This window comes from Dicentrarchus labrax, unplaced genomic scaffold (genome assembly GCF_905237075.1).
Source record: "Dicentrarchus labrax unplaced genomic scaffold, dlabrax2021, whole genome shotgun sequence".
In the NCBI taxonomy this organism is placed as follows: domain Eukaryota; kingdom Metazoa; phylum Chordata; class Actinopteri; family Moronidae; genus Dicentrarchus; species Dicentrarchus labrax.
The window spans coordinates 19,008,941-19,026,695 of NW_026136703.1; the positions used below are offsets into that span (position 1 = coordinate 19,008,941).

The 17,755-nt window shown below is 40.6% G+C and overlaps 1 protein-coding gene across 2 annotated transcripts in view; it reads right to left on the reverse strand.

Moving 5' to 3' along the window:
• stard9 (StAR-related lipid transfer (START) domain containing 9) overlaps positions 1–17,755 on the reverse strand; it is a 41,311-nt gene that overhangs the window by 14,238 nt on the left and 9,318 nt on the right. The window contains exons 4-21 of one of the 2 annotated variants that reach the window (XM_051396229.1): positions 10,860–10,976; positions 10,584–10,616; positions 10,419–10,480; positions 9,721–9,833; positions 7,734–7,876; positions 7,485–7,552; positions 7,187–7,284; positions 6,770–6,982; positions 5,986–6,083; positions 5,819–5,896; positions 5,461–5,535; positions 4,459–4,638; positions 3,407–3,458; positions 2,893–3,018; positions 1,722–1,804; positions 1,493–1,554; positions 839–1,032; positions 178–658 (exon numbers count right to left, since the gene is read on the reverse strand). In XM_051396229.1, coding sequence (XP_051252189.1) covers positions 178–658; positions 839–1,032; positions 1,493–1,554; positions 1,722–1,804; positions 2,893–3,018; positions 3,407–3,458; positions 4,459–4,638; positions 5,461–5,535; positions 5,819–5,896; positions 5,986–6,083; positions 6,770–6,982; positions 7,187–7,284; positions 7,485–7,552; positions 7,734–7,876; positions 9,721–9,833; positions 10,419–10,480; positions 10,584–10,616; positions 10,860–10,976 — 2,276 coding nt within the window. Of the gene's footprint in view, positions 1–177; positions 659–838; positions 1,033–1,492; positions 1,555–1,721; positions 1,805–2,892; positions 3,019–3,406; positions 3,459–4,458; positions 4,639–5,460; positions 5,539–5,818; positions 5,897–5,985; positions 6,084–6,769; positions 6,983–7,186; positions 7,285–7,484; positions 7,553–7,733; positions 7,877–9,720; positions 9,834–10,418; positions 10,481–10,583; positions 10,617–10,859; positions 10,977–17,755 lie in introns of both variants that reach the window. The other variant, XM_051396228.1, reaches the window with a different exon arrangement.

Genomic DNA, 17,755 nt, shown 5'->3' on the forward strand with positions numbered 1-17,755 from the left:
TCGAGGAGAGAAAAAGAAAGACAAAGATCAACATTTTGGAAAATATTTATACATAGGAGGTAACAATGACCACAAAACAGCCAAATAAAAAACAAAACAGCTGGAATATTTTGTAGTGTATTGGCCCATTAGTTAAGCAAAGAGGTTTGATTCCTGGGCTCCATGTGATTTACCTACCTGAAAATAGGGGTGTTCTGTGGGTAGAGTCGGGACAAAAGATCTGCAGAGAATGAGTGTCTACGGGAAACAAATTGTCTTTCTCTGAGCTTTGGGGGGGAACCTAGCTCAGGAGACTCAGGGCTGTCTGGTCCCGGAGGCAGGGCCTTCTCAAGCTTCTGCAGTTCTCTCTTAGCTTCCAACAGATGCCGCTTGCGGGCGATTCTCTCCAGCTGGTAGTGCAACCTTTTCCGACGGATGCGGCTCTCGGCACGGCAAAGGGCGTGATGCTTTAGTAGCTCATCCTGCATCACCTTCTTCCTGGCTCTTACCACCTGAGACGGACGATCCACTGTCTGACCTCCCTGATCCTCAGGTGCCTGACTTGTCAGTCGCTCCAGGAGGGGTGCAGGGATAAGGTCTGTTTGAACTCCAGACTCTAGGGTGATTCTCTGCTCTACAGTTGTTAGGCGCTGTTTCTCCCGCAAAATCCACTGCTGGACTGTTGGGTAAGATTTATAGAAGGGAATCATAAAGGATGGATATCTTATACCTGTACAACATTTATCAAAAAACTAAATTTGATGTAAATCTTTTTTTAAAACTTTGTCTTGTACTTGTTCATGTATCTGCATGAGCAATAACTTTTTTCTTAATATAAGCGTGTGGAATTACTACTCACTCTCACTGTGATGCTGTCGGAGGTGGGCCTGCTCCCTCTCCAGCTCTCTCTCAGCCCGTCTCTGTTCAGCCTGAATCTCCTGTCGCAAACTATCCACGTAGCACTGCTGTGCCTCCAAACGCTGCCTAGCAGTTGGCTCCTCACTGGGAGAGAGACAGGCACCCAGCTGCCCTTGGATCTTCACATCTTCGACACTATAAAACAGACACAGAGATCCAGGATAAAATACCGACAGAAACTGTGATGGAAAGAAAGACAACCAGAAAAAGTCAAAGAAATCACTTAACCTCACCTAGGTACAATTTCTTTTCTAGAATTAAGCAGTTTGGTGGTGGCAGGTTTAAAGTAAAAGCTACTGTTGTTGGTTTTCAGTTCTGCGTCTCAGCAGTAACCAAGCAACAGCTGAGCTTGTCCTGTAAACAGCTAACTGGGATCATTCACGAAGGTGGGGGCTAATGCAATCATACAATCTCATGCACACATGTGAAGCATTGCCCTATTTCTACAGCAGGAACACTGGTACAACACATGTACCTCTTATCAAATATGTATGCTGTATGTTGACAGAATAAGATCTCTGTACAGCACACACATAAACACATATGAGGGATGAATATTATGTTTTTCTGTGAAGTATTTCTTTGAAGTATTTACCTGTGCTCAGGGGTCAAGGGGCAAAGGTCAATGTAGGTGCAGGTCATGCCACTTTCACTGGCCTGACAACAGTGAAGAAAAGATACATTTTAATATTTACCAGAAAATAAACAACTACAACTATCACTTTTCTCAGAAAGCATCCTAGTCATCTGCACATCATCAACATTATCATGATTGCCATCATAACTAACAGCATCACTTTCATTTTCAGCTGAGCAGCACCTACCCGCCTGCGTTCCCGGAGGACTGCCGCCTCTGCTGGGTGGTTGAAGCGGAACTTATGCACTCCTCCCAAGGTGATCACCGTCCCTGGAGAGACATATCCTTCATCACAAGCTGTGCTCATTCTGCTGCATTGTGTTGATGTAAGCTGAGAAAAGTAGGTGTATGTGCTGCAGTGTATGAGTGTTACAGAGTGGATGTGAGTGTGAGCCTCTATGTTTATCCTTGGGAAGAATCTATCTGTGCACCTTTAAGTGTGCGTGCATATATAATTGCACATTAACCCATATATGCTATCAAATCTTATCTGTGCATCTTTAAGTGGACATGCATTAGTAATTGTATATTAACCCATATATGCTATCAAATCTTATCTGTGCATCTTTAAGTGAGGGTGTGTATATAATTGTACATTAACCTACATGTGATATCCAGTATAGTCCAACAGTCACATGGCAGGCTTTAATGCTCAGTGTCGAGTGCTGTTCAGGTCTGATTTTATGTATCATTGAATGTGTGTATTCGCACAGCATCAGAAAAGCTGAATCACATTTTTTCCTATCTACTATTCTTCTCTCTTTTTTTTTTTTTTTTACAACAAAAGTTGCTTACAGTATGCAGTTTGGATACTGTTTATGTTTGGCTGATATTCTGCTGTAAGCAATAAATGAATTTGCACTCATCATTATTATTATTAGAAGAAAACTCTGGGAGTAGTACTATTACGACATTCTTATGGTCTTCATGATACAATAACAAGTAACTTAAATCTTATGGCTCATAATTTTGTGTCATACCTACTTTTGTTCTAAATCGAGGGTCTAAGGACAGGAGGTGTTGTATTTTGTACAGATTGCAAAGCTCCTTGAGGACAATTCTGGCCTATAGAAATAAAACTGCCATGACTTCTACATACACATAAAAGTGACAACAGCTGCCCTCAGGATATTAAAATAAGAATTAATATTCATTATCAGTCAATTAAACGTGAACATGCATGTAAGTTGCATGCCTGCATATCCATGAGGCTTACATCAGATATTAAAACCATACTCCAACTTTCTTTTTGCTGTTCTCTTTGACTACAAAATATCCAACCTCTGTAACATGTACATAAAAAATGCATTGGGAACGGACAGTGTGAAAAAACTGTTTTGTTAAGGACAGGAGCTGACCTTGAGCCAATCTGCAGGGCTCAGTGACCTCTCTGTCGTTGAGCAGGCAGACGCAGCCTGGCAGTGGTCTGAGCGTTACCACACCTCCGTGGTTTTCAATCTCACAGCTGGCACTGCCCTGCAGAACTAGAAACAGAATGCAGAAACACAATCACACATACAGAATAAGAAAGCTGTGCTGATGCAGCTACTGTACTGCTAAATATATTCAGCACTCAATGCAGCATTTCATGAGAAGTGTACAGTGCATTTTGGGATATATTTTTACTATGCATTCTCATTTAATAGTTACAGCATACTTTGTATTTGTATATCTTCTGCCATGTTCCACGTTTTATCCGGCATGTTTTGTCAAAAGCTGCCAATTTGCTGTATGTCTACTCCGTAAGATGCTTAGAGGACTTCCACTCTTGTAATGTAAACAACAGTTGAGAAACAAATCTTATGACACAATTTGAAAACATATATTTGCAGCTGGATGAGGAAACATGGAGACCAAATGAATAAATAATACCTATTTGTGGCTCTTCAAACTGTTTCTGAGGTCCAATGTGGGTAACACCTTCCTGTGAGAAGAAATATATATAATAAACATTAATAAATACAAATTTAAAGTCTACATAAACAAAAACTTTAAAACAACTATTGTGCATACTGGCACATTAACGGATTGTGCTTAAAACACAAGCAATAGCAGATACAATGAATCTTACAGAATGATCTGAGAACTATTGTCCTTTCACTTTTTTTCTTCCATTTAGCTGACAGAAAAAATATCATTTGTTTACTTTGAAGTCTTATCTAATGGGATTAAAGGCTTTCTTATATGGTGTCAAGACCACATGTGTTCCCAGGTGGCCTCAGCTCTTCACATGCAGGAAACAGTGTAATTGTCAGGCCTGAGGGTATGCTTGTCATTGTCAGAATCAGGACAGCTTAAGCTCCCCTGAGTCCTAGCCTCAGAACTAAGAGCCTCTTATCCAACTGAGCTTCATGCATTGCAGAAGACACACACACACACACACACACACACACACACACAGAGATGGGAGATCGACAGGACAGTTGGAGGTTGGAGTGAAAAGAGAAGACAGTAGAAACGCACCTTTTCTCAAGAGTTTTTCTAGCAGAACAGAGAGAAAAAGTAGTAGGAGGAGGGGGAAGAATCTAGTAGGAAAAAAAAGAGATGGTTTCAGTCAAGACAGCTGACAAATCAGTAACTTGAGAGTTGGGGAAAAGTAGAGCAAATGCAAAGAATATAAGCTTGTGGGAGTTTGCATCATGTTGTTCATGCGAATGTGTATTTTTTGTGTAACAGCATGTGTGCAAAAGAATGATGTGTATCTGGGGATTAAAAGGAGTCAGAGTGAAAGAACACACTTAAATACCATAAACGTGTACACACTATTAGTATTAATATCAACTCCCACACTAGGACAACATGTATTTAAACTAAAAACACTGCATTCATAAAGAAAAGACCACATTAAGGGAGGACAATTAAATAACACCAAAACAAAACAACATTACTGTTTATGGACTGTTTATGCTTTTTTATCATCGTACCCTGAGGTGATAGAACACAACCCCAGTGCTGAGAACATCTGTATCCAGAGTGACCAGGTGTGGCTGGAGGGAGTTGATGAGGAATCCGGCCCGGTCTCTGTTGATGTCCACACTGTACTGCTCCAGGAGCTCCTTCTTGTCTCTCCAGCTCTCTGACCAGTCCTTTGTCAGCTGCTCCACCTGAGGAGGAGAGACAGATGAGGACAATGAAGGAAGGTTATTAAAAGAGGGGGTTGACACCATAAATATCTGTGGTCAAGGAGATAATGATGATACCAACTGTATCAATAGCACTAATACTACTTTACCTTACATTTTACATTTTTCTTGTAAGAGGTTTAAAAGTCAGAAAAAAATATTTAAATACTGTCCGACAAGGTGTCACAGACATGTAAACAAATATGTACTTCCAAAACACAGTATCGTGATATTCACTACTAAAGACTGCAATCCCAATACAATAGGGGAGAACAGAATCTTGATTTTGGAGCTCAATACACTGACAGGGAAGTTTTCTTTAAGAAACAATGTCCTAGTTACTCAGGATCAACTGAGAACATTTTTTATCTATCAATTAAAAAATGTACTCATTAAGTCTCAGCAGAAGTCAATGATAATTGCAAATAATCGCAAAACCGAGCAAACAAAAGCTATCTAGATACAGGACGTTGGAAAATGTGGATGAACTGTTCCTTTCAGTTATATCATGCACATTTACAAATAAATGCATGACATATTTCTATCTTTTCTTGACTAGAGCGTAAAAATCAAGACCTGTCAGTTGGAATAATGCTTGACAGTACAAAACACATTTGTGATGATGTACCCATCAATAGAGGATTATATGCTGTTGATTATATATTGCCATGTATTTCTTTATACTGAAATTTGTGTCAAACTGATGAAAAATGTTCAAATAAGATGAAAGAAAACAGGCTTGATGAGTTGAGAACTACATTGTCTGTCAGGCAGATGTAACCATCGGTGTCGACCCTGTGTTACCTTCAGTTCGTTCTGTAGCACAATTTCAGAAAGATTTCCATCTCTCTCGTCGCTCAGGGATGGACTGGGATTACGCTGCTGTCAATCAAGAGGGTAAAAAATTATCAGTCAATATACTGTGCAAAAAGGAAAATGTCACATTTGTCACAATGCAATTCGATCTTTACCACCCAGGGGATTAAAAATGTTACAAAATCACAAAGAACTATATTAAGCCTTTGCTACAAAAATGTGTAATGTGTGAGTCTCTTTCATTCAAAGCCTTACAGTGCTAAGAGGGCTTTTTTGGGGGAAAACTCAGCGGGGTGTATCCCTGAGAGTGTTAGCGCTATGCTCCAACGATAAAAGGTCACCATACCATTTCAAAGCTGAGCAGCATGCTCTTCAGCCTGTCAATCTCCTCTCTGAGTTCCCTGATCAGCCGAACATTGGCATCCTGCGCAGAAATCCAAGCACACATTAATCTACTAAAAACATTTAGATCACACACAAAGTCTTGTCATCAGACTCAAAACAGCCACTGACCTCATTAACTCGAGGCTTGTTGACAATATTCCTAGCATGGGCAGCATAGCGCAGCGTGCTGAGGGTCTCGTTGTAACTGTTGGCGGAGGGTGAGACCGCTGCAACACAAAAACGCAAAAGCAAAGACACACACATACAGCAATTAGCGCCAACGTCACAAGAAATAAGTATGAAGTTTCAAGAGTGAGACTTAAGACACCATACCAGTGGTTTTAGCAGTATGGTCACATTACTGAAAACGATTTTCCAAACCATAACCATTAATTTTTAAATGTAATTTCCAACTTCTCAGCCAGCCATTATGTTCATTGTGTACCACGCACAGAAATAACCTGCAGACTTGCATGAGGTAAAGTAACATTTAGTTTTTAATCAAAGTGTTGTGACACTGCAGCAGCTATGATGAGCAAGGGCTGGTTTGAAAAGCCTTCAATATTGGTGAGTTCAAGTGCTTGCAAGAAAGCCTGTAACAGCAGAGCCTTGAGAGTTGGCTACCATTAAAAAACTACCATATTTGCATTTATAATATATATTATTCCTTTCATTTTCTAAGTTTGCCTTTTAGGGTTTTAAATCGAGACAGAACACCTCACCACTGCAACATGATTCAGCCACCAACTCTAAACATTCAGTTAAGGCTTATATAAGCATACACTACTCACTACTGACCTGATCTGTTATATAAGGAGAACGTTTTCTTTATGAAAAAGTGTCCTGAGATAACTTCTGTTATGTTTTGGTGCTTTATAAATAATACAGAATTTTACTGAATTGTTATACTTACTTGCAATCATGATGGTCTTAGAGTTGCCGCCCAGGCTGTCTTTCAGCAGCCAGGTTAAGACCGAATCCCTGTAGGGGATGAAGCAGTGCCTCCTTCCACCTCCTCCTCCTCCGCCAGACAGGGAGCTGCTGTGGCTTCCTACCATGCTGCCATCGCCTTCAGAGGCCATGCTGTTGATACTCTGACAGCTGCTGGACATCTGGGAGTTCTGGGCTGTGGAGGCAGTGGGAAGAAGAGGGAGTTGAGGGATTTATGGAGAGTGTTATAGGCAGATGGGAATATTCTAAGAATAGAGGAAATGTGGAAGGAAAAACAGGATTTTGTCCAGGTTCATGCTATATTTTATTCAAAATAAAAACTGCTTTCTTAGACATCACATGAACTTCAAATTGAATCATAAACAGTAAGTTAATTTACCAAGAGCTGATATAACGATGCCCAAAGTCACGAGTGACTTGTTGATGTTAGAGCCCTCCGTCAGTCTATCCCTGCAGTAGTGGGGGTCTGCTCGCTCACTGTCAGACACAACAAAAACATTAGGTCTGTGTAATTCACAATGATTAAAGACATAGATTATGCAATAAAAAATGCAGAACTGAGGATTTAGAAAATCTCAGGGCAGTAGCAGAGAGCCACTAGGGGGCAGTTTTGTCAATGACTTTGACTCAAAAGGATGTTAAAAAAACAACACACAACAGAAGGAAAACAGTTTCACCTCCCAGCCAAGTCCACCAAGTTTATCTTGCTGACAGTTTCTGAAGGAAGGTTATTTTCTAGGGTTGCCTGTGAAGAAAAGACGAGAGTAACCAGACTGGAATCTGTAAATAATGAAAAATGCTCCACCTAAAAATAGATACTAACAATTGCTAGCAAAAAAATAAAAAAAAATCATTAGCACATTGACTCATTAACAGATGAGTGTAGTTTTATATAGACTGATTGGAGGGGTAGGAGGGATGATGACCTGTGTGTACTGGATGGTGAAGATGGCGTGGGACCTGCTGCTGGCATCATGGTTGTGGGTTGCTGCTGTGATTCGGTTGGCAATGCCTTCCTCCAAAAGGTCCATGGCTTGCTTGCAGTCTGAGACCACATGCTGTGACAGGTCTGGTTAGAGAAAAACAAACCCAAGAAATAAAATGCTGAGTAAAAAAAGCAAATGTACAGAGTGTTAGGGCTTTATATGAACTGCAAAATACTTATCAGTTGTCCCACAGTGGAAAGTAATTAATGTGAAACTCCCTGTAAGAATGAGTTCAGCGCAAGTGCATTCTGTTGTCGGGTAACATGATGCATATTTTACAATTGTTGGAAATTAAAAAAACAAATGTAATTTTATAGAATTTTTATAGACGAATGTAAAGGCATGATGATCATGAAGAGTAAGGACATCGATAAGAACATCGATTTACATTTTAAGGTTAAGGTTGTGTATGGCTGCCCTAAGAACAAGGTCACACTGATACACTGAGTAAAAGTAAATGAAACTACACTGTTGAGCGGACTTGGACGCTGATGACACTTCAGCAAGACATTCAGGCAGAGGGACGGAGATGAGAAAAAGACACAAACAGGAAACATGTCTCATCATTACATGCGTAATATTTTCCCCACAGTATTTAGCAACAAAAAAAAGTCTTCTACTCTCCAGGCGTGAATCACGTATCTTAAGCGGCTGTAAAACACATGCACGCACAGATCACCACAAAGCCTCATGGTGCGGTTACATATGGTTACTTAGTGCTTGTTTAAAATATGAACATTTAATAAAAAAGTGACATGAAACAGTATTTGATGGACACGTGTTGATGGAGAAGAAGCAAAAGCTGAGAGACCTAAATGTGCTCTGTGTGTGTAGTGAAGTGTTCTCCTTGGAACCACAAGGAAATTACTTCACTTCCTCTGGTCAACTGGGATTTCTCCTGATACAGACAATGAGTGGATGTGGAGCTTTAAACATGAAGAGGTGGGCGGGTGAGAGGGAGAGAGAGAAAAAAGAAAGAAAGAGGACAAAAGGATAGGGAGACAGAAGGAGAAATAGAAAGAGAGAAACAAAGTAAGACAAGCTAAAAGAGGAGACTGGATTAAAGCCAGGACAGCCAATTCGGGACCTGATCAAAAGCTTAACAACAGAACAGAAATTCCACCACCGACCACATACCACAGTGACTTGTAAACTAAACTTACAAGACACGAGCATTGCTCAAAATACTGCGGACTGATCTTACACTTCCAAGTCCATAATTTGACAAAATTATGTGTTTGAGTGTGTAAGCCGGTGTAGAGACAGAAAATGTACCCTCGGTATCCACTCACATCTTCACCCTCTTAGTACAAAGTGTTTCAGACAGATTCTTTTACTATATGATACACCGCTGAGTGTTTGTGTACATTTTACACTGGAGACTTCTCAGAGCTCATAGCCTGTGAAAGCATCTAATCATAAGAGCATCAAATTTAAATATGCAAAGTCCCACTGTATTTCTGAGACATAAGGTTGCAGCAAGGTTATTTAAAAGAACGTTTGTGTGCACAGATTTGGTATCTTATTTTAATCTTAGTGAAATGATCCTAGCCGGGTAATGAGAATTCGCAGCCTCAAGACCTGTAGTTGAGTATTTAATCAGTAAGACAGACAGAAAGAGACAAACAGTGGAAGCAATCTGTCGGTTTTTGAGTTCAACATTTTGTGCAATTACACCTGGAACTGTGGAGTCATGTTTAAATACTGAATTTAAATTGTACTGCATTTAATTTATTTTACTTGTTTTGTGTTTTTAGGATAGGTCCATGTACAAACCCTAAACCTGTGATTTTGTGTACATATATGATTGTATGCATGTAATTATTGTCTCTTTTGGTGTTGGGGGAAGCCCTGGGAAGTACAGTATACACTATGTCTTTCTGTCAACCACTTTACTAGTATATTTGCAGGTGTCCCAAACACTCACCTTGTACATAGGGTCCTTTCTCAGGGTGTTCTCTAACTCTCAGGGAGGCTCTCTTCTTCTGCTCTCCTTGTCTCAGCAGGTCTCGCACACGCTCATTATAGATCTCCAGGAAGCTGCGGGGACAGAGGGAAAACACAACATCCTGCTATGAAGACACACATTTGATATAATGTGAGGACTGGATCATCTAATGCCCATTTTATCAATACCACCACTCAGATATATACACCACAGGCCTAAATAACAGCCCCATTACACATTATACTTATGAGCTGTTTTAAGTCAGTTCATCAGCTAAAGTTTTCCTCAACATGTCAGAAACAATGGTTGTATTTGAACCGGGTCATAGTCATGGTTAAGTGATCTGTGTTTTAGACTGCTGGTCAAACCAGACGACCCAGAAACACAGTCTAAACCATGGAAATTAAAATCTTAGAATTAAGCAAAACCACCACATTTTTTCCTTGAATGAATGGCATGGAGAACTCAGCAGCAAGTCAGCATAATATCTTCTTTTTCAAATCACCTTCAAGAAGTTGTAGGAGTTCAGGCTGCCTCCAAAACAGACAAGAATATCCAGTTTCTGAATTGTATTGCCTGCAGCTTTTCAGCACAATTGTTACATACCCGTCTAATTTGAATTTCAGAAAAGAGACCCAATTGCACTGATTAAAAAGGGAAAGACAAGCACACAGTACCTGATCTCCACTCTGCTTGAGTTTTGCCCATCAGGGAAAGTGTCTTCGGACCTAAACAGACCCTGTAAGAAAAAGGAGAAACACAATTTACTTCACACCACAACACCGGATACTCAAGTGGCTGAACTGTCTCACTACACTGAATTTAACAATCCAATGATGTACCTGGCAGATCCGAGGGGTCAAGCCAATGGAGTCCTGATAAAAAAAACAGAGAGAGTGAGGGTACATTGGCATTATTTTGACAGTTGCCACAGAGAATTGGGTCACAACTACATGCTTTTCTGAACTAAGTGTTTACATTTGCTTATTTTCACTGCAGCATGGTTTGCTTTTATACTTTGTGTAACAGTTGTATTGTCTCCAATGTTCCTGGGGAGACCAGCTAAAGCCTAAAAAATTGTAGATAATGCCATGCAGTGATTCCAGTGTCCTCTTTACCGGTGTCCCCATCATGGTGTACGTCTTTCCAGATCCGGTTTGGCCGTAAGCAAATAGACACACATTGTAGCCCTCAGAAGCTCCGGACAGCACAGACACACCCAGGTCCTGGAACACCTGAGGAACATTAACACACACACACACACACACAACCATTAAATCACAAATACACAAAGAAAGACCGACTTAGAGACGTCTACAAATAAATGGGTGGAGTGAGATACCTGGTTCAGCTTGAAAATCAGTTCAAATATTAAAGTGTGTTTTATTAAAAAAGAGGGGGCTCTTGAAGGCTGATTTGCTTACAATGTACGCCGGTGTCTCTGATCTTAATCGCATTGTGTTTTCACATGAGTGTAGATTTACACCAAGGTTTCACTGTTATAATGTTGTGGCAGCGGGCCAGTGGCGGGGAGTTAATGTTGCTTCCTGCAGAGGTGTTTGGGTAAGGAGCAGGGAGGTCAGCTAATACTCTGGGTAAACAACTTTGCAGAATGTGTATGTGAGAGAAACAAATGAGAGGGTAAAAAGACTTGGAAAGTGACTGGGTCAGGAAAATAAACCTTGCCTAAAAGCTGGGTGGGGAGATGGGGGATCCGGGAGAGTCCCACTCAAAACAATCAACTGAGGCCTTTTGTTTTCCTTCTCTCTGTCTGTATCTGAGAGATGGAGTCTGGAAATACCTCCTAACAACTCTTTAATACAGTTTAACAATTTAACCCAAACAGCTGAAAACACGTGGCTAGGGCTGCAACTAACAATTATTTCAATTATTTATCTGCCAATTATTTTCTTAATTAATCAATTCATTGTTGGTTTTAAAAATTTTTAGAAAACAGTGAAAAATGCCCATTACAATTTCCTAAACCCCAAGATGCTGACTTAACTATTATATAAGAATTCATAGTCCAGTTGTACTTCTGCGTCAAAGTCAAATATGTTGCATTGTGATAAGAGTGGATAATTATGAAACACCTTACTCAACAGGGCACATTATCAGTGGTGAGCAATGTGGGTGTTCTTCATTTAATATAATTTATTATAGGTCAGCAGCACCTACCGTTCTCTCTGCATGTGTCTTTGTGTGTGTTATTGGGTAGATGTAGGACAAATGGACAAACGATCTATTGTTATCTTTCTTTTGTTCATTACTGATAAGCACAAAGAAACTTTATCAGAACATGGTCCTGAGGACATGTGGCCTCATTGGCAATCCAAACGCTCAGTCCAAAGGCAACACATGCCTTGGGGGGACAGAAACCTGATCTAGACCAGACCTGAGACACAGCACATTCCCCCCCAGAACCATAATACAACCTGGAGATCAGTGAGGGGTCCCCTTCCCTGGCCCCCAGGCTCAGGCCTGGACCAGGGATACTGGTGTGTAAGTACACAGAGGAGAGAGGAGGAATGATCTCGAAGCTACCACGATCTCAGAGGATCAAACGCAGGAATTATTTAAACATACCTCCCATGTGGGTGAGTATATGTGACTACCAACCACGGTCAGGAGAAGAGAGAACCTGGCCTTAAGCCTGTGTATACTCTAGACTTACAAAACGGTGGGAACAGGTTTAGGTTGGATGTGGTTGAAAGCACTTGTGAAAGGCCCGGGTCTTGTGAAAGCACCTTGAAAGGATTCAATGGTCATTTGGTTGTTCTGAGGAGTGTGTGAATCTGTGTGTGTTAATATTCAACAGCCTCGAGTTTTCCTTGAGAAAAGTAAAATGTTCAATGTGAGTAAAGCTCACACAGAGACTAACATCTAACCACAGTCACCAACAGTTAACGCAAAACACATTGAGAAAACCGACACCCAAGGTTAGGACAAAGACTTTGTAAAATGTAATAGACTACTGATTACCTGCTTGAAGTGTTAATCAGCACCATAAAGGCACTATCATTTAGTAAATATGACAGTTACAAGTTAGGTTGCTTTCAAAAAGCCACAGAATATGGAGCTGAACACCAATAACCGATGGATCGATTGGTGACGTCCTCATGTCTAGTTTTGTCCAACCAGACAGTCCAAAATCCAAAGATAGAAGACTAAGAACATCAGCTAATATTCACAATTTACAAGCTGATACCTGTGATTTTATTTTTCTGGCATTTTTGGTTAAAAGAAATTAGCAAACATTCAGATGGCTGGAATAAGTTGACATTTTATCTGTTCCTTCACAACCCTACTAGTGCTGCAAAGGAAAGTCGATTTTTAAAAGAAAATGAACATGATGATACTTGATTTAGTGTTATATCAAGTAAAATCAAGCCAAAAATACCAAACATTCTCTGGTTCCAGCTCTCTCTCAGATGTGAGGATTTGCCCCTTTTCTCTGTTCTATATTGTACATTGAATATCATAGGCAAGACATGTGAAGTTGCAGTTGTGGCTGTGGAAACATGTGATTGGAAACAATTAATCAAAACAGAACTAAATGGATTGATCAGTAATGAAAATAGCTGTGTTAGCTCCAGCCCTAACTTCTGTAGCCTAGCCAACAGCCACGTGTTACTAGTAAAAGTACTGCCACAACGGCTGTCTTACTCATTGACCTTATAAATCACCCAACAGGCACTGTGGGAGAGGCAACAACACATCATTATTCCTATGCATAGGAATCCATTTAACACCTGTGAGTAAAGGCTGCAACAAACAATTATTTTCATTATTGATTAATCTGCAAGTGCTTTATTGATTAGTGGATTCATTGTTTTGTCTAAAAAAAAAGGAAATAGTGGAACATGCCTCTCAGAATTTCTGAGAGCCTAACATGACTTAATCGGATTGCTTATTTCATCAGACCAAGAGGTCAAAATCCAATCATATTTGATTCATTATCATGCATGACAAAAACAAGCACAAAATCCTCTCATTTCAGGACATGGAAACAGACAATGTTTGGTCTTTTTGCTTGAAAAAAAATCACTGAAGCTATTAATCTAAGGCTAACTAAGTAACTGCTGTTAAAAAGCAGCATTGTTGCCAAATTGTGAGCAATATACTGTACATAAACCTGGACAAAGGGGAAAAAAACACTTGAATTTTAGCCAACATGTCTAAACATCTATTTTAAAACAATATTGAAAGCGTGAGTTTCTCTTGCCCAATAAACAGTCAAGTCACAAAGTGTGCAGTCCCCCTGGAGTCCAGACCACCAAGGGTTGCCCCCTGCCTCTTGGCTGAATGGAGGATTAAACATGAAGACAAAAAGGAGCGCCGCCCCTGTCTTGTCCTCATCCTACTATTCAAAAACAGACACAGACACCCTCTCCTCCCTCAAACACAGAGAATCAATACAGCCCTTGTTAAAGTTGACCCTCTTAAATTCACTCTATGGGGGCTACAACAAGGCTGAGGGTCCCTCCCGGCTTAGCACAAAGAGCAGGAACTTCACTTCAACTGTGCACTGCGCCTCTGAACTTGACTCTCTATTTTCTCGCTGTACACTATTTCTTTTGTTTTTACATCGCTTTGCCTGTTTCTTTTAACAAAATTCTGCAAAATACTTTAAATGGCCTCTGAACAAAACCGCAAGAGGAAGCCTACACTTATTTCAACCTCTTGAGAGAATTAAAACTGTGTGTACGAGGTGGTCTAGACAGGCCATGTTAGGCAACATTAAAACAATCCTGTCGTTTGTCATCACTGTCACACCAAATTAAAATCAGTAGATTGTCATTTGTGCCACAATGGCCCTCTGCCACAACCTACTTTCAGTTTGCAGCACCCTGCAGCATTGGGAGGTATTTTTGGACGAACAAAGCAGTTGAGGTAACCGACAGGTTGCATTGTGGGAATGGAAATGTACTCCAGGATCAAATGAAGCAGGAGAAAAACAGCCTGGAGATAAAGAGACTGGGTCAAAGCCATAGTAAGTGTGCAGGCTGGTTGGTTGCCCCAAAACACACAGGGGACAGACTAAACACCTCCATTAACAGGAAGGTGGTTGTCACCAGAGGGCCACTGCACGTGTGTGTGTGTGTGTGTGTGTGTGTGTGTGTGTGTGTGTGTGTGTGTGTGTGTGTGTGTGTGTGTGTGTGTGTGTGTGTGTGACTGGTTAAGAGGAAACAGCATCCACAACAAGGACAAAGGCCTCAGAGTTTACTTCCCTCTCTGAGTAAAAATGTACAAACAATCCAACAATGAAAGAGGAAAAGCAGAATATAGATTTCATTCTTGTATAGGAAATAGGTCAAATCCATCAGGTCAAAACAGAGTAAGGAAGGAAGAATAAAACAAGGCTTTGGGGTTAGAAAAGGCAAAAGGCCTCCAGATATAGCAGAAGGCAAAGAAAAGGGTCTGCTATGGCGAAGATGAATTACATATACTATTGTGTATACATCAATTGCAGGTTTTAATCCAAAACATGACCTTTTGCACAAGTCACCCACTTCCTCCCATCTTTGCCTCTCTCCAATACAAACTACATAATCAAGCAGAAAAGGAAAAACAACTTTTAGAGAAAAGACTTTTAAGTACATGCCACAGGCTTCTATTATCTTTTCATTTAATGTATCATCCAGTCTGCATTAACTGTGATATCTTCCTGCACAGTCATCGGCAAACACCACTATCTCCAAACAAAATGCGATGCCAGGCTCACTCTAAGATTCAAATATCAAGCAATGCAATGTCAGGAGATGGAAAAATTTAGTTGTTTAGTGAACACACAGCTTTAAATCTAATACTGCTACATGATATGCATGACAGCCATTTTTAAATAAAGTGGTGACGTACAGAGATACATACACGCTCTCTTGTAAAACCCTACTTTGGCAACACAGCTCAAAAAAAAAAGAAAAAAAGAAAAGTTTAAATGTTACATGTGTGTCTAACTAAGTTGGACCAGACCTCTCTGAGGAAAATTAGGTCTCCTGAAGAACAAGGAACCAGCTGGGTTTCACGCCAGAGATCCGGCCCATGATAAAAACTGTTCCATGTTGGTTTTGTAACATGGGAAACACTTTTCTTTCCAAAGAGGGAGCCTAGTTTATGGCTCGGTAACACAGAAAAAAAGTTGAGGAAGGCAGCGGAGTGGGTGAGAAACGTTGAGAAAGGGTGGCAATGGTGAAAAAGAAAGACAGAATGATAAAGACAGGCTGACAAGAGTGAAAAAGTAATGGTGTAATGCCTCTGTAATGAGTTAAGTCCTGTAATCACTGGCTGTGGAAAATGCCAATTGCTGGTCTGGTTTTATGTGGCCTGCTCTACACTAAACCCTGCAGAAGTATTTATGTGTAGTGTGCGTGTGTGTGCAAATGTGTGTAAGATGTCGTCAAGGGTGATGGCAAAAGGCCAGACGGGCAGACTTCAGCTTCTCATTGCTGTTGCCAGGTTTGACGCAACCAAGAGGACCAAGATTAGTTTTACCCCCGAACAACCGCTTTCACTAGGAGGACATCTCCAAGCTCAATGCAAAAACATGAGACATGAGCAAAAGGAGATGCAACTTTCTCCCAAACTCGCCGTGTCCAGGAATGGACAGCTGCAGAAGAAGCAAGGGTCCCTCGGTTCTCGTCCCACGCTTTCCAAGTGGGTTATACAAACACAACAGCTGGGCCCTGGGCAAAAACCAAATGCATTTCTTTTGACACAGGAAGAAAAAAAAGGTCACTGGAGATCCTTGTCCTGACTTCCTGCAAATAATCTGAGTGAGAGAGGTGAAAGAGGAAGAAATGAGAAAAGATGTGGGAGGGAGGACACAGATAGGGGGACAGAGTCACATGCAGCAAGAAGAGACACAGAGGAAGCTGTTTGGCCGGAGTTCAACAACGCTCTCGTTTGTCACACTTGGACAGAATTTGTAGGTCAAATTAGCATGGAGGGGCAGAGAGGCTGCGAGAGAGGGAGGAGGGGGAGACAGAGATGTGCAGGCCAAGCAGATAGGCTGCTCTTCATTACTCAGGCCTCCCTACACATGGGACTGAAGGACGGTGGGGGGAAAAGGGGAACAGAGGACAGGAAAGTGAACAAAAACTAAAGACGAAGGGCTCTCAGGCAGTGCTTTCCATTTTTCAGTGTGCGCTCTTGTTACAACTGACACTGGGGCAAAGGCTAGACTTAAAACAAATAAATAAAACCATATCTGGAGAGAGTTTGGGGATTTGCTGCTCCTCCTCTGATCCATGTTAAAGGGGCCAAAGCACAACACCATACAGTGGAGCTTTATGTCACACTCTTTATGGCTCCCTGAAAATGACTTCTCCAGCTTTGAGACTGGTGGGAGCCTTGTGTGATATCCATAAGGTACAGTGGTACAGTATAGGTTCCTTCGCTGGGGAATAAACTGGTGCAGTTTTACAACAGTTTGACATAAACTCAACTGCTATTACACTATTTGACATTATTCAAGTGTCTGATTTGAAAACCAACACCTATCTGTTAGTCCATGAATATGAATGCTGAATCATAAGAAGTAAACATGTGATGTTTAATACACATGTGAATAATGCAGAAATGATATCAGATGCAATTAAACAGAGACTCTATTCGTAATCACTTACTTAGTGTTTAAATTTTGTGTTACTGACATACATTTCTATTTCCATTGCCAGAGAGCACATGCATCCACCAAAGCTGCAAAAAAATCACTTAAATTAGTTATTTTAACAATATAAGAAGATTGAACTTTCTGTTTTCTTTTTCTTCTTGATATTCTGCTGCCTAAGAAATACAAAAATCAAGGGTTACAGAATTAAAACAGAGAGCCCAGGCATTGCAATTAGTGTTGGATGTTCGTGATGTACATCCATCTAACCGCTTTCAGTCTCTCTCATTTTCTGCCTTCACCGAAAAAAAGAAATAAGTCTGTATATAAATCACAGGTGCTTTTCCTGTAGCCATATGGCATAGATATTATATATATTTCCTTGTTGACGGTATGTGGTTTATT